General features: G+C 39.6%; 4 protein-coding genes across 8 annotated transcripts in view; 1 reads left to right on the top strand and 3 right to left on the bottom strand.

Moving 5' to 3' along the window:
- Positions 1 to 529: 529 nt before the first annotated feature.
- pnpla1 (patatin-like phospholipase domain containing 1) lies at positions 530 to 6,962 on the bottom strand. The gene is made up of 9 exons (XM_088408047.1): positions 6,755 to 6,962; positions 6,444 to 6,676; positions 6,262 to 6,327; positions 5,458 to 5,667; positions 5,237 to 5,297; positions 3,090 to 3,317; positions 2,903 to 3,017; positions 1,424 to 1,546; positions 530 to 1,330 (listed from the first exon to the last, which is right to left on the bottom strand). The coding sequence occupies exons 1-9, from the start codon at positions 6,960 to 6,962 to the stop codon at positions 1,168 to 1,170; spliced, it is 1,407 nt and encodes a 468-aa protein (XP_088264173.1). The 3' UTR covers positions 530 to 1,167.
- A 1,611-nt stretch (positions 6,963 to 8,573) lies between these two features.
- On the bottom strand, positions 8,574 to 12,450 carry etv7 (ETS variant transcription factor 7). Of its 2 annotated transcripts, XM_088407900.1 has the most exons (9): positions 12,400 to 12,436; positions 12,246 to 12,316; positions 11,971 to 12,109; positions 11,646 to 11,810; positions 11,444 to 11,578; positions 10,613 to 10,705; positions 9,354 to 9,496; positions 9,181 to 9,281; positions 8,574 to 9,092 (listed from the first exon to the last, which is right to left on the bottom strand). In XM_088407900.1, the coding sequence occupies exons 2-9, from the start codon at positions 12,282 to 12,284 to the stop codon at positions 8,909 to 8,911; spliced, it is 999 nt and encodes a 332-aa protein (XP_088264026.1). In that variant the 5' UTR covers positions 12,285 to 12,316; positions 12,400 to 12,436; the 3' UTR covers positions 8,574 to 8,908. The 2 variants fall into 2 exon arrangements, with proteins under 2 accessions (XP_088264026.1, XP_088264027.1); XM_088407901.1 differs by lacking the exon at positions 10,613 to 10,705 and having other exon boundaries at positions 12,246 to 12,450.
- A 238-nt stretch (positions 12,451 to 12,688) lies between these two features.
- ube2t (ubiquitin-conjugating enzyme E2T (putative)) lies at positions 12,689 to 16,084 on the top strand. Of its 4 annotated transcripts, none has more exons than XM_088408437.1 (7): positions 12,689 to 12,838; positions 13,124 to 13,229; positions 14,785 to 14,854; positions 14,988 to 15,028; positions 15,126 to 15,224; positions 15,504 to 15,587; positions 15,838 to 16,084. In XM_088408437.1, the coding sequence occupies exons 2-7, from the start codon at positions 13,125 to 13,127 to the stop codon at positions 15,937 to 15,939; spliced, it is 501 nt and encodes a 166-aa protein (XP_088264563.1). In that variant the 5' UTR covers positions 12,689 to 12,838; position 13,124; the 3' UTR covers positions 15,940 to 16,084. The 4 variants fall into 4 exon arrangements, with proteins under 4 accessions (XP_088264563.1, XP_088264561.1, XP_088264564.1 ...); XM_088408435.1 differs by having other exon boundaries at positions 13,124 to 13,233; positions 14,923 to 15,028; XM_088408438.1 differs by having other exon boundaries at positions 12,739 to 12,820.
- The window catches only part of lgr6 (leucine-rich repeat containing G protein-coupled receptor 6), a 36,432-nt gene continuing 27,756 nt past the window's right edge, over positions 15,752 to 24,427 (bottom strand). Inside the window, exons 7-18 of the mRNA XM_088408434.1 lie at positions 22,940 to 23,008; positions 22,423 to 22,494; positions 22,255 to 22,326; positions 21,825 to 21,893; positions 21,347 to 21,418; positions 21,201 to 21,266; positions 21,044 to 21,115; positions 20,536 to 20,607; positions 20,240 to 20,365; positions 19,556 to 19,710; positions 18,942 to 19,022; positions 15,752 to 18,829 (exon numbers count right to left, since the gene is read on the bottom strand). Of these exons, the coding sequence (XP_088264560.1) occupies positions 17,586 to 18,829; positions 18,942 to 19,022; positions 19,556 to 19,710; positions 20,240 to 20,365; positions 20,536 to 20,607; positions 21,044 to 21,115; positions 21,201 to 21,266; positions 21,347 to 21,418; positions 21,825 to 21,893; positions 22,255 to 22,326; positions 22,423 to 22,494; positions 22,940 to 23,008 (2,170 nt within the window). The 3' untranslated portion in view covers positions 15,752 to 17,585. The remainder of the gene's footprint in view (positions 18,830 to 18,941; positions 19,023 to 19,555; positions 19,711 to 20,239; positions 20,366 to 20,535; positions 20,608 to 21,043; positions 21,116 to 21,200; positions 21,267 to 21,346; positions 21,419 to 21,824; positions 21,894 to 22,254; positions 22,327 to 22,422; positions 22,495 to 22,939; positions 23,009 to 24,427) is intronic.

Raw genomic sequence — 24,427 nt, 5'->3', positions numbered from 1 at the left:
GCTATGCTAAATGCTATCTTGGTTGACAGTTTAACAGTGCTAAGCAAGTCAATGAATTCACCATTAATTGACCCTTTGTGCTCGGTCCCAGAATACCGTATCCATGAGTTGTCCTCCCGTATGAGTAGTCATTGAACGCACCTCCAGTCAACTGCGTTGTGCATACAGTACACCCGCTTTCTTTTGATTTTCCACGTAGCATTTGATCATCGAATGCGAAACTGTTCACTGTTCCTCATCAGAAACGGACACCGGCCTCAAATCGCTTTTGTTTTGACTTTTTTTGAGTCTGGTTTGTGACATCGCGCTGTGACTCACATAAAATCGGGTCCAAAAAATGGATCCGGCAAAATCCATCAAGATTCTGGACATTAGGCTCAAACGGGAGCAGTTCGGGTTAAAACAAGACATCAGGTCCTAATCTTCACTAAACAAAGTTGAATTTTCTGCCAGTAGCAGTATCAAATTCTAGTAGCCATTTAAACACCAATAACATAAATTCCCACTCACATGAATGATTGCGTGCAAATTAAACATTAGTGACACTTTAATGCTTTCATTAGATTTCCAAAACATTTAAGCAACAGTGACAAACATATATACAGTACATATGAAAGTGTAATTTATGGTTACAATAAGAAACTTTAAGAAAAAAAATAAGAGAAAAACAGCATTGAGGAAATGGTACCATTTGAGTGTGGAGCGATTAGCCATTGGTTTATTGATGACCACAATTGTAAATACAACACGACAAAACGGCAAAATACAGCTCATGAGAAGGCAAGATGCCTAAACGTTAATTTCCACAGAACACTATCCTACTGAAATGAAACAAATTAGGTACCCCTAATTGGATAGTGGCATCCAAACAGGAAGCAAAGGTTTTCTGTGCCAAAGTTAGTTGACCATGATGTGAAGACATTTGGACAACACTTTATAACCACAAAGCAGAGAGAAATATAAACAATTTTCATCACAAATTTTCTTAAACGAAGCCCTCCAAATGAATAAATCCAATCTTTCAGTCACCAACAGAATATGGACACTCAGAAGACCTTCATTTCTATGTACATTATACATAAGTCAAGCACAAAAGGGTGAATATGCTTTCTGGCTTGGATTTGTTAGGGGGGAAAAAAAGGCTCTGCCCATTTTAATTCAGTAATTTTACAGCTCTCGTAAAGCAGGCATAGCCCGTGAACTTCCAAATTTGACACTTTCAGAAAAAGCAGTCGAAGACAACTTGTGATGTGGAGGGTAGTGTTGCTCCGATGGAAGCTCATTGTGAGTTTGATTCAATAACTGCAATGTCAGCATGATGGGCAAAACCCTGTAAGATAGATAAAAGGCAGAAAACGTATAAGTGTATCTTGTCATTTGAAAAGCACAAAAAAATGAGTTGTCCAAAAAAAAGTTGTCCAACCTGTCCTTTAGGGTCTTCATGAAGGTGCTGAGCAGTATACCAAAAAAGAAGACAGTGAACTGTCTCAGGCCACACCAAATCCAAAACGCCAATTCTGGAGTCTTTCGGGACAGCAAGTCCACTCTGCGCGGGACAGCGTGACAAGACAGCTGCTTAATTCAACTAGCTCAATCTGGGTCGGCACTGAAAGATGTTGTTGTAGTTGATACGTGCAAAAGACATTTTGCGGTTGACACATCACAAGGTAAAAGAACAATCTCAAGATAGCATTCACAAACCTCCCCACGGGTATACACTCCTTAAGGGTTAGGGTTACTGCTATCAACTGTCACTTCTCTGAAAGACTGCATGAGGAAGTATACTAATAAACCCTTCCCAAGTATGTCAATTGCTTTATTCTTTGATTGTGTGTAAACTATTAATAAAAGGTCAAATGAAACTATGACAATGATGTATTTGCATTTTTCATGCTTTTGGCTTTTTTGAGGCTTTAAAATCAGTAGTTTGTGGAGCATTTAGCGTACTTTCAAAGCTGAAGATATTTCGTTTTGAACTGACTGGTGTGGCGTCAGTTCATCTGGAACTATGGGTGACCAAATAACACGTTTTTGATTCTCTTGTCCACAGAATTTCTCCTGCCTCATTTATTGTCCCTCTTTTATATAAATCATGTCTATGAGTCCATTTTTTTCCAAGTCAATCACACGACTGTCATAGCAATTCATATGGTAAACCAATTAAAAGGGAATTAAAATGGTGTACTTTTCATATTCATGCTCAGCGCATACTAGAACTAGAAAGTGTCTAAGAATTATGGGTAAGGTTTCCAGATCATAGGAAACTCAGCGATTCTGGCAATGTGCTTCCAATGTGGACAGCCTAAAAAAAGGACTTTTATCAGATAGCTGCGGGTAGAGAGGGAAGGAAATCCCATAATGTACTTATTCGCATAATTGACTGATTTGGTGAAGGTGCAGGTGATTGTAGATGCATTCAATGACCACTCACTCACACTGTATACATACAGTATATATATATATATATATATATATATATATATATATATATATATATATATATATATATATATATATATATTTTTTTTTTTTTTTTTTTTTTTTCCAGGCACTTTGATGCTCTTTGATTTTGTTAAATGTTGATTTATATATTTATATATATTTGATATATATTAAAGAGGATACAAGTTTATGTAATTTGTCCCATTTTTGTACCATGGCAAGTGTTTGTGTGTGTGTGGGTGTTTAAGTGAGGCACTGAAATGCAACATGGCTAACAAGGGCATAGGGCATTCCATCAATGTTGCACTTAAGGCCGAAGCCTGAAAACTTTGAACTACTTTCATGCTATTAAATTCCAATCAGTTGCACTCCTAGTGATGTACTGTTTTTCTTTTTAATTACATTCTCACAAATCCAGTTGCTTTTGAAATGGTAATGGTAACAATGATCAGTTACGTACATTTCCTTGGTCTCAACCATAGTCTGGAACAACAGCATCATAGGAAGGAACAAGTTGGTGAAGAATCCAGAAGGTCCTAGCATGTTCCAGTACATTGCCACATTGCCCTTCCAAACTGCAACACAAATACTCATGTGACTGGAGTGTGAATGTCAAATAATGTTTCAAGTAATTGTGTAATACACACCATTCTTTGCCGTGTCAAAAGTGAGGGGAAGCTTTCCAGTTGTAAACTCAAGTTCAGCAGACGAGTTCATCTGCATGCTTTGAAAAAAAGACATTAAAGACGTATGCGTTTCACTATCCTCTTCTTCCTCGGGACTAGTTTCAGGGAATGTTGGTAGTTTAGTGCGGCAGCTGGTAATGCTCCCCCGGTCCTGAGGAATTGTCATCATGTTCATGTTTGGCACAAGCTCTGCATTCAAAGAAAAGAAGATAGTCAAATTGAGATGAGGTGTCGTTAGAGTAGAAGTCAACTCAAAACCTTTCTTTGCAAAAATATGTTCTATGCACCACCGCTAGTCTAATTATGACATTCTGAATAGTATTGCATTTGAAGAATATGTACTACGTGCAATATAAGCAAAATCCAAATGTTTTTATGTATCGCAGGGGCATCCATTTTGTTACTAGCTATCGCCTGAAAATTATATCACTTTTGTTCAGGGCTCATGTGACCCCAATGACACCTCACCTTTTTTCTGAGATAGGTCATGTGATGTACACAAGATGAGCTCTTGGCATCGGAGATGTAATTTTCAGTTTACAGTAATGGGCAACAGATGGAAAATAAAAATAGATCGATTTTAGCAGCTTAATTCATAATTCCGTTGTGTGTCTGCTCTTGACCTTCCTCTTGTGGTCTTTCTGGTTTTTGCAGAACTTCTTGTTTTATTACCTGGGCGACGGAACGCTGCTGCTGCACACATGCAGCCGATCTGTCATCAAGATGATTATTTCAGTGCAATTGAAGCAGAAGGATGAAGTTGACATATTCTCTGCTACATTCTCGTTTTCTCTGCGTTATGTGTCGTATTACCACTGTATCTATTTTTTGTGATTCCTATAAGGATGTACTTTGTGTTTTATTTGCGACTGTAATTCTCCAATTCTCCACACTTTTTTTTCCCAAAAATGAAGGCCAAAAATATGGGTGTGTCCTATAAACGGTAACTTAAAAATTAAGTTTGTTTTTAATCAATATTATTTGAGGAAGATTGATTTGTCAGTCACATAAACCGAGTTTTGACGCACAGATCTATCATAACTGGACGAGTTCGAAGGGGCCATCATTTGGCTCTTAGCAACAAGTGCCTGTTGTAGCTAACAGCAGCTTGTGTTAGCTGAGGTTGTTACGGCATTATTTGCAATAAAAGAAGCAACCACACTGAACCAACGTCTGAGTCCATCCTTGTTCACATACAGGAATAGTACTAAAACAGAGAGGATCATGAAACGGTTATGATTTCTCCAGCTGATTCAATTAAGAGTGGCAAGGTATGCAGTGCTCCAGTTAGAGAACACTGAAGGGTAATCCATTTGACTCATTTAATAACTGCTGCCAACTTTGGGTATTTATGGTAAACTGAAATTGAGCTGCATCGCTAGGAAAAGGAAAAACAACTGTATGAGTGCATTCAAACTCACACTGGCAAGTCATTCACTGACCATTCTTAAAGGGATAGTGAGTAAGATTTAGACCATTTTTCATTACGGCCAGAAGGAGGTGCTGCAGGTGCTGCATTTACCATTGTCGGTAGCTATGAGAAACATGGCCGTCTTCGGGGGAGATGAGATTTTTTTTTTTGTTTTGCTATAGTTTCTATATTGATCCCAAAGTGATGTGTCTTATACACGGTAACAGAAAATTAAGGGTGCCTCTCACACACAAGTGTGCCTTATATTTGGGGAACTACGATACTATTACTAACATAGTCAAATATCTTCTGTTGACTATGTTGCCCTATTTTCTTTGTTTACTTCTCCTTTGTTTACTGCTACATAATGGCCTTTTGCCATTTGTTAATACTTTTAAGTAGAGTTCTCTGTCAGGTTGTTTTGTTTGGTACTTTGTATAAATGTGTTATCTTTATCACATGCTCTTTCGGTTATTAAACTGTTATTCTCGACTACTCCGTGATCAGTCTGTTTTGAGGTCCTCTATTATTTATTTAACCTCACTGAACATAACAGTTTCACAAGTACAATTTTAGTCAGAATGCTGTGTTTAGACTATTGTGGCTGCATAGAATATATTGTCGGGAGAAGTTTGGGATTGACTTCCCTTTTAACCCATCAAACAACGAGTTCTGTTTGTATGTTCAGCTGACCCACCATTGTTCAGTAGAAAGTGAAAGGCATCTTTGTAGCCACTGTGATAGGCTTGCTCCACCGTCTAATTCAAGAACACAAACAGTATTTTTTAAAGAAGTGTAAATACACTTTTGCGACAGCCGGGGGTTAAATTATGAGGTTCCAAGTGAGGACAGCAGATTCTGTTTGGAGCTCAGAAAAGGATAATTCAGCATTCAGTTGGCACAGCAAAAAACAGTCACCTCCAGCTTGATGGGGTAGAGTGCATTCCAGAACCTTAGAGCGTTGGCTAGATTGCCCTTCAGTGTTATTCCAGTCACCACCATGTCCAACATGCTGGGCTTGTCTCGTGGACAGATGTCTGTCTCTCCAGAGAATGGAGACACTGTTAACGTAAGTTTGGGTAGCTCCAGAACTGGCTGTATTCGGCTGAAACCACCATCCATGTAGTGCTATAGGACAGCAAAAAAGGAACACATCTGACATTTACTCAATTTTGGATGTGGAATCCAAAACTGATCTTTGCTTTTCCCTATTACGTCAGGTTTTTGAGCAAAAGGTTTTGGGATTCTTGTAAAAAAAAAAAAAATCTCTGTGTGGAACTACAAAAAATAGGCTAGTTACAAGCTAACAAAAAAGCATTAAAAGGTCCTAAACAAAACTTATATCAGTATGCCCATGGTTAAGGTTAAGAGAAAAGCCACCACTCCCGCTAATCTTCAAAAATGCTACTATGCTAGCTTTGTGGTTGCAGATAGAGTTTTACTAGGACTGGCCTAGTGGGAACTGCACTCTCACTACCTCAAGTTGCCACAAAGTTGTAGATGTGTACAGTGGTAATAATATCTTCTTACTACAGATAATAAGTCATTTAAAAAGAAACCAAAAAAATCTTGACAAGTTAGAAGAAAAACAATTTTGATTTGCATCAAAATCCAACTCAACAATATTATTATTATCATTATTATTAATATTTTGTTTAAAATTATTCCCCACTGTGTAAGACTGACGCAATATGTTTTTCCTCAGTACTGTAAAATACTCACGACTCCTCTGAGGGTGGGAGGCAGCATGCCGCAATACCCCGGAACAAAGCAGCTACAAAGCAGAGCCTGAGGTTGACAATTGGAATACAAAAAAAAAAAATGTAGGGCTTCTTAAATAAAGGACCGTCTTTTCAATTGCTGTGAATCACCATATAATTTGTTTGAAGTGTCGCTCAACTGACCTGTACGACATCATCTTTGGACTGATACTCTGTTATAACAGTGTACTCGCCATTATCCAGACGGGTGACAGCCACTGCGAGACGTCCGTTTGCGAGGAGATGTGCATCAGGAGGAAGGTATTTGTTTAAAATACATTTTAACCAGTGAAGAATATCAACAGAAGGATTGAACGGCCCAAGTGTAAAGGCCTTCATCGCTTTGGCAAAGTGAAGCATCTCATCACGCATCGTCACTGGGCACAAGATTAAGAAGAAAATCGGTGAGGCAATCAATCCAACCATAGAAAAATAGAAAAGACAGCGCAACTTACACAGGTTTATCTCACAGGCAACAGCAGCAGCTACCAAAGATCCCGCTGATGCACCGAGAATACACGGTGCCTTACGCAGGAGCCATGGCGCATTATGAACAAAGCACTGGGCAACCCCCAACTGGTATGTGGCCAAAAAGCCAGAGCCAGAGAAGGAAATGGATGAAGGTGCCTCATGAAAATTAACACTAGATACCTCAAGAACCATTTTAAGGCTGTCAGGAGAAGCACTTGAGCGATTTCAGGAGTGATTAGTCGTCTTAGAGTGGCCAAAAATATTGTATCTTGCTCAGGGATGTTACTCAATGGAAAATGAGAGAAGGTTTGATAATGATGCCTTTTAAAACGATCTCAATTAGCCATAGCATATTAGTCAGGCACATGTGATACTTAGAAGCATACAACACTCTTACTGTCTGTCTGTTCCTGTTTGATGTATTTCACTAAAACTACTTCCCATGTGATAGGGTTAGGGATAAAATCTGCATGTAGGTCGAAGGAAGTACGTGAATCATCAAGTGTACATGTATACAAAAGAGTTTCATTTCTCCAGCGGAGAGCGTCACGGCTTGAATGTGTGATTATACAACAGAAATTCTTGATGTGCCTTGTTGTGTTCTACGTATTTGCTGTTATCGTTGTACTGAGTGACACACAAATGAAAAAAATTAAATACTGTTAATTATACAATAGTTTTGCTACGACTTGTGTGATGAGCTACGCAGCAGAGAGCGACTGAACTGGACCAGTTGTTCTCAAATAGGGTTAAGTGCCGGCATTTAGGGTTTACGTGACATTTTCACGCAGTTTCTGCACCCATCAGCAAATTTAATGGAACTCACTTTGAACAAAAAGTAACAAAACTGTTTTATAATGACTCTTTTTGGCAAAACATTTGTATATGATGTATAGATGTACTTACCTGAAAGGGGCATTTTCATGGATTGAAAATATAAAACAGGTCTATGCGTAAAAATGTTTTCACTTTAACGCACAATCAATAAAAACTCTGAAGTGATTTACGATGCTTTTGTGTTGGCATCTAATGACTTCTGGCACGAACTTATATGAAGATCGATGGATGGATGGACATAAAAATATGGAGCACCAGACCGCCACCGAATAGGCCAGCTTGACTGCCAAGTGTGGCCCATTTGAGAAACGTGATTTTCAAATATCCCCCGGAGGGTGGACTTGGAACAAAAAGAAAAACACAAGCTGTCGCTTTTAAACCGAACTCTAATTTATAACAATTTACAACAATCAGGCTTAAAAAAATCCTTTCAGAACGCCTTGTGCAAATCTTGGTGACAAAATAAAAAGATCAACAACAACAACAAACCAAGCATGACAGAATTTTAAGCACTACTCATATGTTGTCATTATGTGCCATGGTGTGGCTCATTGTGATATTTGATTGATTTGAGTTGAATTGTCAATAGCAGAGAAGTCCACAAGCAATTGAGAATAATGTCCTGATGCTGATTTTATTCATGGAATCGTCAATTGTCTTTTGCAGTCAGAATTCTGAGAACAGTAGGACTTCTGACTATGACAGGAAAAAACAGAATCATGAATTGACTGATTATATAGTAGGAATTCTGCTTCCGACAGTGAGAATTCCATATTTAAAATGAGAATTCTGAGAAATAGTTAGAATGTAGATAATAGTGAGAATCCAACCAACGTTTTTTTTCTACACTGGCTCGAAATCTCTTCCATAGTCATCAATGATAGGGTTTAAGAGAAATCAAAAGGCAGAGGCGGGTAGTCCGTCAAGACATGCGTCAATCTCTGACAAATTCCAGTTTTGGTCGGGTTCAAATCAGAATATTTATTTATTTAAAAAAAAAAAAAAAAAAAACTGGACCTGCAATTACAGTGATAAAAATTAGTACTGTTGATGCCATGTACAGGAGTTATAACGTCCTGTACAAAACGTTTTGCACAACAAAAGTCTAAATCTCATACAAATAATTAAACAAACATATTAAAGGTTCCTGCGTGCATGATTCTTCAATGATGTGTGGAATATTTTTGTCTGTTTCATAGTGTTTGTTGTAAATAAAGTAAAAATATTGACACCCAGGGATAATTCTTGCTAAAAATACGTAACAATGCCTTGGACTTGCATTACACAACGCTATTTCGATGTCACCGGGTGGCAGTCGGCGAGCACTCCGGCGAGGTGCGATCAGGGGAAACCTCAAAACGTTCCTCGCTCAATTCAGATGAAAGACTGCTGTCAGGGAACGTAGTGTCCTGAAGGGGGGTGTTTGCTGGACTATCGAGGTTGTTATCCAGCTCTTTGCCGATATTTTGTGGCGTTTTCAGAAATCTAAAGAGGTACAAAAAAAACATGACAGTTCACAGTGAGAATTGAATATGAGAATGATGACAAGCGACAAATAAAAGTAAAAAGAGACCTGAATAGGAATTTTTGTCCTGGCTCCTTTTTGATGATGTTGAGTTTGTAATAGTGCCGTAAAGCACGTGACATTTTTTCGTAGGTCATGTTGTCTCGGTTCTATTGAGGACAAGTGTCATCATGACTGTGGCTCTGGCAAATTGAAATGGGACAGAAACTTACGCTGCTCACCTTGTGGTGTCCCCAGAGACGTGCAAGGCCGGTGGGATCCACCACCCTGAACACCAGGCTGCTACGGTCTTCCCATCGGATATATTCTTGATATTGCTCATCACACAGAAGCTTGTAAACATAATCCCACAGAAGCCTGCACTCTACTCCAATAAAAAGATATTAAAAAAAAAAAAAGTCAGGTAAACATGAGCAAGAATCGTCATGCTCTTATCGACAAACCAGTTTTGACAGTGTGGTTATTTATTTTTTATTTGCATTGCTTCTACAGTGATGTGATGAGCACATAGATTTACTGCAATTAACATTTTCATTTGTTTGCACTGCATCGGAAGGAGTTGGTCATAGTTTTCGTTGGTCGCAGTTGTACTTTTTCCGGAAGGTACAGCATGATCACGTTTGCTTTGGTATCGTCACGTCAACTTCCATCCCGTAATTTCACGAGGTAAAAATTGATAGTCGTTATAGTTACAAAATATTTTACTGCAACAAGAACTGTTTGCAGCAAGTAGCCGCTGGCAAAACACATACATTATTTTACATAGGTTTAAAGTAAGGCATTTAAAAAAAGAAAAGGTTTTGCTTTTTTTCCGATTATTATTTTGTTCAACGTAGAGGGGCCAGCTTTTATTGTGCGATTAGGTACTCCAATGCAGTGTTTCCCAACCAGGGATAGAGAATTTTGTACACATATTATATTGCGATTGCCATATTTCTACTGTGATTTGTTGTCACCATAGTAAGTTCTTATTTTGACATCTGCTCTCTCCTGCACAAAAAAATTCTCAAAATTACATTGCAGTGGAGTTCATTTTTGTACTTATTCATTTTAAATTAATTATTGTAAAAAAAAACGTGTCACCTATTTAGATTTATATTTACATTTGTGAAAAATAGGTAGGCTACTTTGCTTCTGTCTACATTTAAAAATTTGTATGGCAAGAATTGGATGGATTTTTCTTTTGATCAAGGTCTGTTTATTGTCACTTCAAAAAAGGGAGAAAAGGTAAGCAGCCATAGGGTGTTGAAAATTTTTATATAAAATAACGATATATTCTTGTATGTAGTTATTGTAATATAAAATGGTCTTCTATAGTATGTTTCGATTTTGTTTTCCATATCACCCACAGCACTACAGAATATGAGTGGAATAAAATGGCGACAGTTCCTAAACTATGAGCCATTTGACACACAGCTATAACTTGTATTTGAATTTGAATATTTGAAGTATGCTTTATGATGAGGAAGCTAAGCTTTACCTGGCAAGCGACCATCAGGTCTGTGCATTCGTCTTTGAGGCGTCTCTTGGCAAGTCAAATTGAGAGGTTCCTCGATCAGTGTTTCAGTTTCATCTGTTTGTTGTTTTTTTTTTTTTTTGGGGGGGGGGGGGATTCAGAAACAGAGCAGACAAGCAAGGGACAAATATAAAAAAAAAAAAAAAACATGTTGCAACTGCCGCTGGAATTGAAACTGTGAAATTGTGAAATGCTTGGGAAATATGAGCAACTGTGGAGTGTAAAACTGAAAGCAAAAGTCATGACAGCAACTAAAAGGTTTTATGTTGGGTGTAAAGAAGGTGCAGCACTATTAACTGCAAAGCCATTTCTGGCTCCTGCAGTTGAAACATTACTGGTATCTAAACCATACTGGCTTGTATCCCACTTCCTACAATGGAAAGCACCTTCTTTTTTATGAGTGATGATGTAAATATCTGGACTTCTGCACTTTCACTTAGGTTTATGGTGAGTTATAAATTCAGAACAAGACACTCTTTTGAGTGTCCTGTAAGTGATCGTTTGACATGCTGGCAGTTTAATTTGTCACATTGTTAATAATCAAACATGCGACAGTGTCTCTTGACTCACGTCAGCGCAAAGAGTAGCCATGCAGATTAAACATTTTATCAAAAGAGCACAACAACAAACCATTTTAAAAGGTGGATTCATTTGTTTCTATTCGCCAGGAAGTACTAAAAACGATCACTGAGGACAGTTTGTTGTCAAGACTACAATTTAAAGCCATTTACTTACTATAACCATATTAGTAAGTACTGTGTGTGTTTTTGAATGCGAATAAAATTCATGTCCGACCTTGTGTGTTGTCTGAGGAGGGAGGTAGGGACTTCTCAGTTTTTGGGACAGGCATCTGAGACTTATTTGGGGGCTCACATACAAAACTCCTTCGTCGCTTCATCACACACCGCAGGATCTCATAAAGAACATCACCTGCAGACAACCGAGTGGTAAATATGCTGGCATAAAAGAAGTCAGTCGGTCCTGAGTTCAGCTCTACCTGAGCTGGGACTGCGATGTCTGAAGTCCTCCTTAGTGAGCAGGCACAAGGCTCGGCCATTCATCTCAAAACGTCCCTTTTCAGGTCTTCGAAGCGAGTACTCCTTGTGAGCCCAGTGAAGCCAGAGAGAAACATCGTCCCTATCCCACAAAGATGGGTTTATTCCTGTTGGCATAAAATGCACATCAAATTTCCGTCAAAAAGTGTGATTGGCTTCTTGCGTATGTTGGGATTATTTCAAAATTCTAGTATATGGGGGGAGATCAGAAAACTCTCCCTGCCCTGTAATATGACATGTAAATGTAAGATAAATAAGTGGACTCACGTAGCTGTCCAGGAAGATGCCACAGGTCATCATCCAGTCTCGGAGAGCTGGCGCATGGAATCTTGTCTGGTGAGGAGAGATGTCCACTCATTTGCGTTCCATGCGCTTGAGCGAGGGCAAGTCTTTTCGGAACCTCTTCCTGAAACAAAATATTCACATGTCCATGCGCATAAATATATAACACGCGTACATGTCAGAATTGTGACAAGTAGTCTGCCAAAACTAACAACATTTAAATAAGAAACTAAGCAAATAAGTAGAAGACCGTAACATACCTTCGCCAAAACGGACTTACTCCTGAAAGACATGTCCATTTGCAGTCGACCACAAACAAGAAAATCTGTGCCTAAAAGTGAGCAGGCACACATTGAAGGATTGAACACAACAGGGTTTTCTTTTATTTATTTATTTTTTTTTGCGAGAGCTCGCCTCTATTATTTTCGTATTCAACTCTTCCGGGAAATGAAAAACGAAAGAAAGTTCTCCTGCGTGGAATGTGCGCAAAACAACCTGATTGGATGAGGAAGAGCGTTTCTTACGCAATGCCACAAAACAATGATGAATCGTTTGTTTTTCGCCAAACATTCGGTGAATAGTAAATTCCACCATGTTGGCTTCGCGAATCCGTGTTTTAAATCTACTGTAACAAAGCAATAGTTTTTATTAACGACGACAGAGCGCACGTCTAGTTTTGAACACTGGATGGCGCTGATGAAAAAAATGCCAATAAACTGTCAATCCCATTTAAAAACCGAAGAAGTGTCGATGATGACGTCAGGCGAGGGAAATACAAACAGATCAGCGCTTGTCCTGGTCACCAAACGACCGTCGAAAGGAGATAAAGAAGCTGGTAAACGAAGAAATACAAGTAAATATCTTGTCGCATTGATTGTGTTGCATGTAGTTTGTACCAGTCTGGTATTGTTGGCTGAATTACATATTGGTGCGACTTCGGTCACTTCATTAGCAAGCAACGCTTAGCTTGCTAGTGTAAATCTGCTGCCTGTTTGCTGTGTCTAAAAGCGTATGTCGAAGAGAACACAGCGCAGTCTAACACTTTGTGTGGTATTATTGAGGAAAATATTTATTCGAGTCAATTACATACAAACTAGATACACATTCAATGTCAGTTGACATTCAAGTTATCTAACAGAATGCAGAGAGCCTCCCGTTTGAAGAGAGAGCTTGACATGTTGACCAACGAACCACCTCCCGGGATCACATGCTGGCAGGTTGAAGAACGCATTGACGACTTGAAGGCCCGTAAGTTATTACTTTATAAAAGATGCATGTTTAAGGTCATCAATGCATGTGAATTGCTTTGACCTGTCTGGATCGTTTCAGTTTGATGAGAACCGTTCTGTTGTCTTTAACACTGGAACTTTTTCCATTTTAGGATTCCGAACCACGTTTTAGAAATCGCTTCTCAGAGGCACTAAATATCAGGCTCCGGTTTACTTGGTGGAGCCGGTGTCAGTTTGATTTCCTGTTCGATCACTGCAGTCCGCAGGAGCTAATTTTATCGTCTGTTCCTTCACACAAGTTGACAAACAAACGTGTTATAACAGGGGTGTCCGAACTCGGTCCTCGCCTGCTGCTGCCCTACATGTTTTCTGGGTTTCTTTCCCTGAAACACCTGATTCAAATGATCAGTATCGTTATCAGGCTTCTGCTGAGCTTGCAGATGAGCTGATCGTTTAAATACATGGGAGAAGAAACACAGAAAACTTAGACGATTATTGTCAGGTTCATTTGTCAGACATTTGTTAAAAACTGTACACAAAAAAAAGACAAGGCAATCCTCCCAACTCATGCATGAGGGGAGCGAAGAGGAACTGGCCAAGGACAATTCTACTGCGCTCTGCCAGTCTCTCCGACCCCTCTCACTTTTATTTGATACAGAGATCCCTAACTACATGAAGGTCCAGGCCCTCAAGGGGCAGAAAAAAATGCAAGTCTATGGCCGGAACCTTGTGTACTTGTCCTTCTATGTGTGAGCATGTGGGTGAGAAACTAATCCATGTATGATAGAATATTATACATAGCAAGATAAAATATTATGCATAGCGAGACATCGATAACAGTCACAGCTGTGGGAGCGCTCCAACTGGCAGGCTTGAGCGGCCTTCCTTCTGCTTGAGACAAAACAATACCAAGACAGTTTTTCTCCCACTCATTCTCACAGCATACCTTTTCTTCTTTGCAAGCAGTTCTATATTGAAGCAGATTTATAGTCTCTATAATCCTATACCACAATCATTCACACAGCAAAGCATTTCTTCATTGCAAGCATTTTTATTTTGTAGCAAATGTACAATCACTATATTTAGAATTATTCTAACAATTATCTTTACTATTAACTGTGATATGTGATTCTGTAAGCACTTTGGAAATGTGATGATGTGGGAGGTACTTTATGTAGGTGTAAAAAGTCGACACACCTCTGTTCATATTGCATTTGTGAAATTAAAAAAAAAAAAAAAAAACATGGGGCCACGATAAACCACTCCAAAAATATTTCTGCAGTTCAACCAGAACACTAAATGTCCCGTTCAGAATATTTTGTTGCGCTGCTCTCACAAATGAGGACGTAGCTGTCTTCAAAATTAACAGGTAACACTGAAACTCGTTTTAAAGTGGGGTCAGGCACCACAACACATTTTAGTGCATTTGTGGCTACAATTTCAATAGATTTGGGTAGGTGTATGTATGCATGATTGATTAAATCTGAACACAGCCACAAAGATGTATTTGTTGTTTTGCTTTTCTAGGCTTCAGATTTATGGTGCGTTTATTTTTTGTTGTGGTTTACAGAAATCATTGGTGGTTCCGGAACACCATATGAAGGTGGCATCTTTTCCCTGGAGATCAAAATTCCAGAGAGGTAACATTTGTGACATTTAACCATTTCAAATGCGGCCTACTTTTTTTTTTATTCAAGCGCTTTTGCAGATACCCGTTTGAGCCCCCTAAAATGCGATTCTTGACTCCCATTTACCACCCTAACATTGACACAGCTGGACGTATCTGTTATGAGGCTCTCAAACTCCCTCCAAAGGTGAGAACAGACTAGACTCAATGAATCGTCTACTATATGTCTTTTATTCGTGTTCTTGGTTATATGGATAACAATGTTATTTGGTATGGTTAATTAGGGAGCTTGGAGGCCCTCCTTAAACATCTCCACACTTCTTACTTCCATCCAATTTCTGATGGCTGAACCAAATCCAGATGACCCTCTTATGGCTGACATTGTAAGTTGTGTTTCATGTGGCGTAGCTTCAATAACGATAATTCTGATGTGGTATAGTTCATTTACTTCAGTTGTTCTAAATCGTTGGTACTTTATGTACTACTGACCAAGGTTTAAAGAAAAAAAAAAAAAGATTGGCACAGCTCCTCTATGAAATTAAATGTTGACCAGTGGAATACTTTAAATTATGAAATTGCATTAGAGAGTACTTGACTTGTTACACTGAGTAGTTGTGCAATAGTGCACAGTGTAGCACAGCTTTCCTTGTGTTGGAATGTAGGCATCAGAGTTCAGATACAACAAGCAGCTGTTTACCCAGAAGGCCAGGAGATGGACAGAGGAACACGCTGTTCAGAAGATGACGGTAAGGCTGTTAAATCAGTTGCATTCCGTTTTTGTTTCATGCTGATTCACATAAAATTTTAGGAAGTCACAAGTAAGGATCACCGTGATTACACAATAATGAGCAGTACTTAATATTGCTGCAATTATAAACAAAAGGATAGCAACAAAAGACATCCCTTGAGCAACTTTTCAGAAATGCTCCACATTTATTTGATTTTGACATTACATTTAAACATCGAGTAGATAAAGTAGCGTACAACTGTGTTTAGGAAATCTTGGAGAGCGGCCACATTGACGAGGCAGCATCCCGTAAACGAGTGTCTTCTTGTGCAGAGCGGGACAAAGAGCCGACAAAGAGAACTGCTGTCTAGTTTCAACCACTTTTATTTCACCCACGTGATTGTGTGACACAGTTTGGCTTGGTTTTACTTATTTTGTCATTTGAGATTGTGCTGTGTATACATATTTATCTGTACCATCTGTTTGTTTTAATAAAGATTATATGTTACTAAGTGATTGTGTTTTGGAGGCAGGGTGATTGCTGGCCAGAATATAAGAATCAACGTGTTCAGAGATGCTTTTCACTTGTACTGTATACAATAGTATGTACAGTCTAAATAACAAAAAAAGCTTGATTTCTATCCTAAAAAATAGAATAATATATTTGGTGTGAGAGACACATTTAGAGGACAAACAAGCTGTCAACACTAGGGATGCACTGGTGCCACTTTTTTCGAGCCCAAGTAGAAAACAGTGAGTATTTTCTGATGCATGTTAATTCCATTGCAGCTGTTGTGAAAAATGTGTGTTTAATGTAATCAAATATTGTTTATAAACAAAAAACAAACTTAAAAACTACATTTCATTGACATGTAAATATTTTTAAAGTGGCATTCATCGCTACTGACTTTTTTTTTTTTTTACAACCAACTGTATGTTTTCCTAGGTCTTGCCAAATAGTTCACTTAAATGTCACATAACATGGAATTTTAGCTCTCAAAACTGGCAAGACAACTTAGGTGTTCTGCCTTTAGTTGTGTGAAGCACGTTGATTTGCCTTGTGCATATCATTTGATACAAAAATAAAGCTTGCTTGCATCTTTTGTGGAGAGTGTGATGCGCTAGCTACAGAATTAACAGTTATCAACTTCATGGCGGAGTGATCAAAGGAACCATTTGTAAGTGACTCAGTACTTGTCTGTTTGTACTTATGTAGCCTTACGTGGAATAATCTGCGATTATACTTTACTGTAAAGTAACTGGTGGCTTTCACCAGGTAGCCAGTAGGGCGGAGGACGGGCAATCAAATGTGGTGGCACACATATCGCACACCAAAGTCACCCAAAACTGGTAACTGTGCATCCCTAGTAAATACCATGCCAGTTTGGAGGTAGTTACATTGCATATAGTGTACCCATTGTTGGTATATCTCCAGAAAAATGGTTACATCTAAATTAATTATCTTTTTTTTTGCCCCCACGCGGACTTTCTATTTAATGTTTAAGACAACATAAATGTGTTAGCTTACTCTGGTTAATCACCTGACACGCTTGACAACGAATCCCTTCATTGTCAAATAAACTGAAAGTATGAAAAGACATGTATACAGTTAATCATAACCAGGCAATCTGTAACCTTGAAGCTGATTGCCTTTGATCAGTCACATTTTGATAAAACATTTATATCTATACATATAACTCTGCTTGATATATTTAAAGTCCAGCCTGCTGCAAGTTCTCCAAAGAGTCTGAATTTCGTTGGATGTATTTCAGCTTTCTTGAAGATATGCAAGTCTGCGACTGATGCAGTCCACTGAATAGGCTATAAAATGTCCCCTTTATTCGTACAATGATATTTAAATTCCCTTTTAGAGGCACTCGATAACTTACTGTTTCTCAAAAGTACTTAACTGTTCCACGTGGTCAACTTAGGCCCAGTACTGGTTTTCCTGCCACTGTACATGATGACCTATGAGTGTCTGCAATGCCCGTCTCTTAAGGCAAATAGCTGAAGTAGGTTATGGGTTTGGAACTACAGACTCAGTCATTGTTGAGTGATGCACATTGCACTTGTTGCAAAAATCTTGATTCAAAGTATTCAGACATCTTTTGTTATCTCGGCTCCCTTCCCTTCTCAGTCCATCTTTAGCTCTGACAGTGGGTGTCTGGCAAGAGATTAGAGGAACCGAGGAAGTAGAGGAGCACTGGGACAATCGAACTGGGTCCATCTGGGAGTGGATCGAAGAGGCCCTGCTGCACAGGGTGTCTCCAACAGCGAGTGTGGATGTGTCGGAGCAAGAGCTCTTTTCTGTGTCTACAGAAACCAAGGAGTCGACGGTGCGGTCACGGCGAAGCTGATGAGGTGCTTTTGGGCGATACCAGAAAAAATACTGCGAATGGTGGTGCCGTGTGAAAAGAAGGAAGAGGAGGGGATTTAGGCAGGCAGGTAGAGGTTGTAGGAGCAAAATGACTGACTTGAGCACCTCCTCTCCGAGAGATAAGAGACCGAGGAGAGAGCAGATGGAGAAGAAAGCTACTGGCACATATAAGAGGCCATTTGTGAATATTAGCCAGGCAACATGTTTGATCATAGCACAGTCCCACAGGCCCTCACATTCTCCTCTCAGTAATTCCCAGTATAGTCGGATATAGGAGCACGTTACTATGAGTAGGCACAGGGTGTTCATCATAATGAGCACTAAGGGAAAGACCAAGGAGGATGGTAGCCGAGAGGCCGAGGGTGGTGGTAACGGTGTTGGTAAACAAAATGGTGAGGATCCATACTCGCCAATTCCAAGCAGCGGGAAACAAGCTAGGATGAGCGAGAAAGTCAGACATAAAAGTGCAAATATACGCACACTTCTCAGTGAGGGCGGTTTTCCGTAGCTGCGGCCACATGTCACACTCGCCCCACATTGCACCGCTGCCAGTGTCAGCAGCAACGCGCTAGCCTCGGAAGCAAGCACCCATACCCATCCTGTCACCTGACATCCAGGGCCTCTTTGCCAGGGGGCACCATGTCGACTGAAGTCTCCCATCGTTAAAGCGTCTACAAGGGCCAGGGTGCTTGTACAAACACCTGTCAGCAGATTGGAGGCACCCATGCAAGCCACCGTGAATCTTAGTGGTGACAGGGAGCAGGGGGAGCTGAATAGAGACAGCAGCAGCAGGGAGTTCCCCAGCAGAGACACCAAGGAGATGGCCCAGAGGCCAACACGAACCAACCAGCTTCCCATCAGGGAGTCACAGGGACGGAAAGGACCTGTGGCATCCAAAAATATTCAATCCATCAGTATCAGAGAATGTTTTATTTATTTACTTATTTTTAATCAGCAATAATCAGCGTTAACCGCAGCACTAATGCAAATTCAGACCTGGTGTGGGAGTGCACTGGACACTGGCCTGAAGTTTGGACTCCTCTATTTCGAGCTGGAATTCCTCTAGGTCTGGATCATCTGGAATTATTGAGATCAACATTTAGAATTCCAAAGCCTGATTTCAGAATCATACGTACGAAGCAGAGGTCGGCAACCGTTAGTGCACACTTTGCAGATGAACACTGAATAACAAGAATCCTAAAATTTATCAACCAAGCATTGGCAGACACTAGGTTTTCATTCCTCATTTTGTCTCCTGCTGGCAGAATTAGGCAGGCTGTCAGTCCATCGCTGACGGATGCTCATTTTTCCGACACATGACATACTGTATCAATAAAAATCAAATCAGTTTATTTCAGTTTAAAAAAAAATTGCACTGTCAATGACAAAAAAGGGTGGCCAGGGCGTAGCTGAATGATGAACGATGGACAGGCAAAAAATGGTAAAATGCCTGTCACTGTGTACCTGTTTAGGTAGCCAGATTGATCAATATAATATAAAATACTATACTTAGAAAAATAACACCTGTTTCTCTTGAACTTCTTAATAAATTGTTCAGCTTTATAAATGTTTTGAATTGACTAAATACAGTAAGCACTGTATTTACTTACATTGCGTGTCAGCTTGGTGTGGGTAAACGGCAACAGTTCTCTTGTGAAAGTCATCTTCGGTGTTGCTTTGATCCGTGTCCCACTGACTGGCTGTCTTGTAGCTTTTGCAAGAACCATACACACAGCACTGGTAGGCGTATGGCATCTCAATCACTCTGTAACAGACAGCCAAGCTCAAATGAATCAATATCTGGGGCATCGATCCTATATGTTTAAAGACTACAAGTAAATGACACGGCCTAAGGGGGCAGACATGGAAACTTGTGAGAAAAAAAAATCCATTAATCCCCTTTCACCCGGCAATTGAGCCTTGCAAATATACCAACTTGCTGGAATGGAAAACGGTTTTTACAAGTAAACAATGTATTGAGCACCACACACAATACAACATGGTGTGATTACCAAGGAAGAGGTGGATGGTTTTGGCTACGGGTAGGGTCACTAATGATTGGAGAAGAAATGTGTCCGTCCCTCCACCCATATTCTGTACTACTTATCATCTATTTTTATTTCTTTTTGATCTTCCTTGGTTTTAACAAAAAAGAAAAAGTAATCAATTTCTTCAGGGGTTTCAACAAGAATGAACTTGCTGTTAATGGATGTTTATTAATATTCTCAAAGGTCAGGACTATCCTGGTGGTTACACAATAACTACACTGTAAGGGTTGTTAGCATGCTCTTTACCTCATATGAGGGAAGTGCTCGGGGCTGAAGGCATCATATAAGTCAATGTTTCCCCTGAGCTTGAGATGAGTGAGACCCGAGAGTCCTCTATATGGCACTGAGTTGAGCTTGTTTTCAGTCAGGTCCCTGGGATGAATCAAGAAACCAAGGAACATGAGGTTCCAAATCAGATTAAGGTCATTCAAGTTTTTCAACCATGCACAAAGATGTGCAGTATTTTCACAGCGTGCTATCAAATCTTAATAAACAGCATGCTGCAATTCTAGCTCATAGCAAAGGAGAAAAAAAGTACTTACAGTTTGACCAAAGAATGCAAAGAAGTAAATGCATCTTCATGGATCCACTCAATCTTGTTCCAGCTCAAATCCCTAAAAGAAAGTCACCAAAATGTAAGAAGGATTCTATTTGGAGTACGTACTGTATCCCACTGACCAATAGATGTCAGTAAAGCTGCATACGAGTGTGTTGTTAAAGGCCTTCATTACCATCAAAACCCTTTTAAACCTGGAATTCTCTTATTGGCTCTACAGTATTTGTTTATCTGCCTGCGTACAGGATCAACTTGCACACATCTGAAAAATTATTTATTTTATTTGAAACGCTTGGAGGTCTTTCACTATGTGTTGATGGTGTTTTTACCACTCTACACCTCTCATGGTCATTTGATGTTTAGGAGCCCCGCATTATGAATTTATGAATTACCAAACTACACAGTGATTTAGGGTTAGGGTATGTGTACCCCCCCCCCCCCCCCCCCCCCCCCCCACACACACACACACACATAAATAAATAAGTTCGACTTACAGTGTTTTTAGAGAGACAAGCTGCTGGAAAGTGCTGGACTCAAGCCTGATGATTTGGTTATGCTGTAGCCCTCTGTCGAGAGAAATGTGAATCATCTTGGTAATGTGTGGTTTTTTTTTTGTGTATCAATTTGTGGGATTTTAGTGTGAGCACTCACATTTCTTGTAGTGCAGAGCAGTGGTAAAAGCTTGGAAGGTGCTGTATTTGATTGTATGACAGTTCCCTACAACAGCAGGTGGCGAAATTCATTTTCGGGAATGATGCTGATTTTTTCACTTTAATCCAGTTTCTATGTATACTTACAACACTCTGAGGCGAGGCAGTTGTTCACACAGATTTAGAGGAAGAGTCGAAAGACCCGCCTGAGTCAGCGTCCTACAGTGAGAAAGACAATCCTCTCAAACAAACAAATAACAGCCCTTTCCAATAAGCCTAACATAATCAGGAAATAGCCCAATATACATCGGTTCATTTGGACATATGTACACTTTCATTTTGGCGTATAGAAATATTCCTTCATCATGCAGAGATGCAATATTCTTGTTTAGATATAAAAGCTGAGCGACAATGTTCAACATGTTCAATGGATGAAACCATAAAAAAATTAAATTGCTCTAATTCTGTATCTGTATGCCATCCTCTGAAGAAGGAAGTGCTGTTGGTAATCATTCAGTCATGGTGCATGTGCTATTTTTGTTGTTAAACGTGTTGAAGTTTTACCTAATGCAACATAATGACGGTGTTATTGTGAATACGGTTACTGACAAAGGGAGGCACTTACAAAACCTCCAGGCTGGTTGTTCCTTTCAGATCAGGAAAGTTTTGAATAAGGGTGGCTCCATTCAGGGAACTGCAGGAGGGGGAGAAAAAAATGCAGTGTCCAAAAAGTGTTAGTTTCTCTCTCACTCAGGCATACATGTTTGTCCACTAGACTTCATCTAACAGCTCATTTCAGCTATTACAGTTTTCATCCAACATTAATACAGGCCGTTTTGGCCGCCTGACGACACACATCACAAGTCACACCATTTAACGTGTTCTTACAACACATTCTCTTTTACCACATTAGGACACAGCACAGTGGTAATATGCTGACACAACATCATTCAGTAGGTCATTACACATTCGCTCATGCTGCGTGGGACTTGCAATTATTCAAATAGTGTTTGGGTGAATTCACTGGAAGAGATTCCTACTGGCCGCATACTTACAGTGTGTGCAGCTTTGGTAAGAACTGGAAAGCAGATTTTCCCACAAACTGGATGGGGTTCTCGTAGAAGTGGCTACAAGAAACGATTGTGAATTTAAAATGTGTTTGACATATTGCTCGGGCTGTGTACTTGTTAGTTTTCATTGAAGTAAAAGCATTAAGTGCTCACATGGTTTGGAGTTGAGGGTTTCCCTCAAAGGCCCTCTCGGGGATTGCTTTGATATTGTTGTTATGGAAGCCCCTGCAAAGGAAAGTCAGTGTGCAATATATAGTTAGGCAGTCTATTAATATGGCTCTGATTTGTCTTGGAGGCTTGACTATGTGTTTGTGTGAGAGAGGCAAGTCATGCTGCACCTGCCGTTGCACAGCTGAACAACATTTTTGGATACAAGAGATTTGAACGTGAACATGTATGCTGTCTGTATTTGTGACACATGTGTGCACTGTGGAACATCTGTTGAATTTGAGTCAAGACATCGTGTGGGTGTGTGTGCGCAAGGCGGGTGAGTGGGGGGGTGCAGCCAGCACCTGCTTTGGGCGAGAGAGATCGTATCCGAATGCCACATTAAATTCACTTAACGGGATTAGTGGGTATAACTCAGCAATGCTAGTCATGTTGGGCAGGTGTTATTTAGTGCGTGCATGTGTGTGTGTTTGTGTGCGTGTGTGTACGTGTGTGTACGCACAGTTCTTGAAGCTTACTCAGTGTCCTGATGGCCACAGGAAACTTTTGGAGTTCATTGTAATTTAAATCCCTATGAAAGACAGATAAACATCAAGTTGCCATGGTTTAATAAAATATTGAGCGTTACCAGAGGTTGAACCTTAAGTCCATGGTAATTATAATTCAAACATGTACAGTATGATCATTTTGTCTGTTTCTGTTATTATATTGTATGTGTGTAGGCCTGTCATGATAAAACTTTTGTTTTCTTCTGGATGATAAATTCTCTCAGAAACAATATCACAAAAGCTAAAGTTCTTAAATGCTTTACATGATGAACATAAACTTGCATGTGTGTTTGTCTTCCTTTATATATTTATATGATCACTTTTTCAAACAGTGGTTTGCATTAGTGCCACTATTGCACCTCTAAATAATAAGACGAAAAGTTGTGCATGGCTATGAATGGACGAGACTTGCCAACCAAACAATTTTCAAAAGTCATTCCACCCCAACTGTACGTGCTTGCGGGAGCCGATCCTCACAGTGGTGAACAAGTTGAATGAAGGAAGCAGCAGCTAGAGTGAATGTTGGTGACGTATATAAACAAACATGCATGCAAATGAAAATTTACCAAGTCCCCAAAGAACTACTGTGTCAAAGTTTTCCTCATTGAAAAATATGTGTCCTTTACTGTCTGAGAAGCCAAAGGCTTGGAAGTTTATATTTGATCCTCAACCTTTACAGCATTTATTTCATTATTTGGGGCTGACTAATTAGTTTCCCAGAAAACAGTGTACCATTACAACCGTCGCCATCACTGAAATGTCTCACATGCAGGTGTCAGGAACTCGAGGTTGCGGCTGGGGGCTGGAGCTTAATGTATGGCTTTCTTGTATATGACAATATGCAGAAGTATACACTGTTAACCTGCATTTTGGCATTTAGAGCATGTGTATGCTGAGATTCTCAATGTCTGTCAGTGCTCAAATTTCCTGCATCGAATGTGCTATCGTCTCCTCGAAGGGGGATAGCTCAAATGGTTTGCATAACACAAGATGTGGCTCAGGGATTATGATGCAGATAGTTGTTTCATTTTCTCATAGGCATGCCACTGCCTGGGATTAACCCATGATACCAATACAATCGCTACCTAAGTGACACTTGTCTGCCACATGTATTTCTTACTAGCTTATGACAACGGCGTTCTAATTTTTCATTACATGTTCTACTTCTCCTGTTTATTCTTTATTCCTTTAACATACAAGGGCTTTTTAAACTGCATGTTATTTGCTTCATGAGTTCATGGACCATTAGTAACATGCACAAATACGTGTGGCAAGTTCTTGTCAACATTATTTGTGACGAAATATACCAGGAACACTGTTTTAATTAGACCACAATGACTTCTGCTGGCTTCATGCTTTCTGGCTCTCAGATTGTTTTTTTTCCCCCGCTTTATTTGTATTTTAATTGTATTTTTCTGCAGCTATCAAATTTGAATATGGCA

The sequence above is a fragment of the Hippichthys cyanospilos genome, chromosome 2, assembly GCF_059441005.1.
Source record: "Hippichthys cyanospilos isolate Australia breed blue-spotted pipefish chromosome 2, RoL_Hcya_1.0, whole genome shotgun sequence".
Classification (NCBI taxonomy): Eukaryota; Metazoa; Chordata; class Actinopteri; order Syngnathiformes; family Syngnathidae; genus Hippichthys; species Hippichthys cyanospilos.
The sequence above is the reverse complement of the archived record's forward strand: the minus strand, read 5'-3'. Positions and strand labels throughout refer to the sequence as shown.

Coding starts and splice junctions, on each gene's coding strand:
- pnpla1 (XM_088408047.1), bottom strand. CDS start 6,962: ATGGTTCTTGAGGTATCTAGTGTTAATTTTCATGAGGCACCTTCATCC. Junction 5,668..6,261: donor CTCCCACCCTCAGAGGAGTC/GTGAGTATTTTA, acceptor GCTGTCCTATAG/CACTACATGGATGGTGGTTT. Junction 3,018..3,089: donor TTTTGACACGGCAAAGAATG/GTGTGTATTACA, acceptor TTTGTGTTGCAG/TTTGGAAGGGCAATGTGGCA.
- etv7 (XM_088407900.1), bottom strand. CDS start 12,284: ATGGACATGTCTTTCAGGAGTAAGTCCGTTTTGGCGAAG. Junction 12,110..12,245: donor GTAAGTCCGTTTTGGCGAAG/GTATGTTACGGT, acceptor ATTTTGTTTCAG/GAAGAGGTTCCGAAAAGACT. Junction 9,093..9,180: donor GGACAAAAATTCCTATTCAG/GTCTCTTTTTAC, acceptor GTACCTCTTTAG/ATTTCTGAAAACGCCACAAA.
- ube2t (XM_088408435.1), top strand. CDS start 13,125: ATGCAGAGAGCCTCCCGTTTGAAGAGAGAGCTTGACATGTTGACCAAC. Junction 15,029..15,125: donor CTCTCAAACTCCCTCCAAAG/GTGAGAACAGAC, acceptor ATGGTTAATTAG/GGAGCTTGGAGGCCCTCCTT. Junction 15,225..15,503: donor ACCCTCTTATGGCTGACATT/GTAAGTTGTGTT, acceptor GTTGGAATGTAG/GCATCAGAGTTCAGATACAA.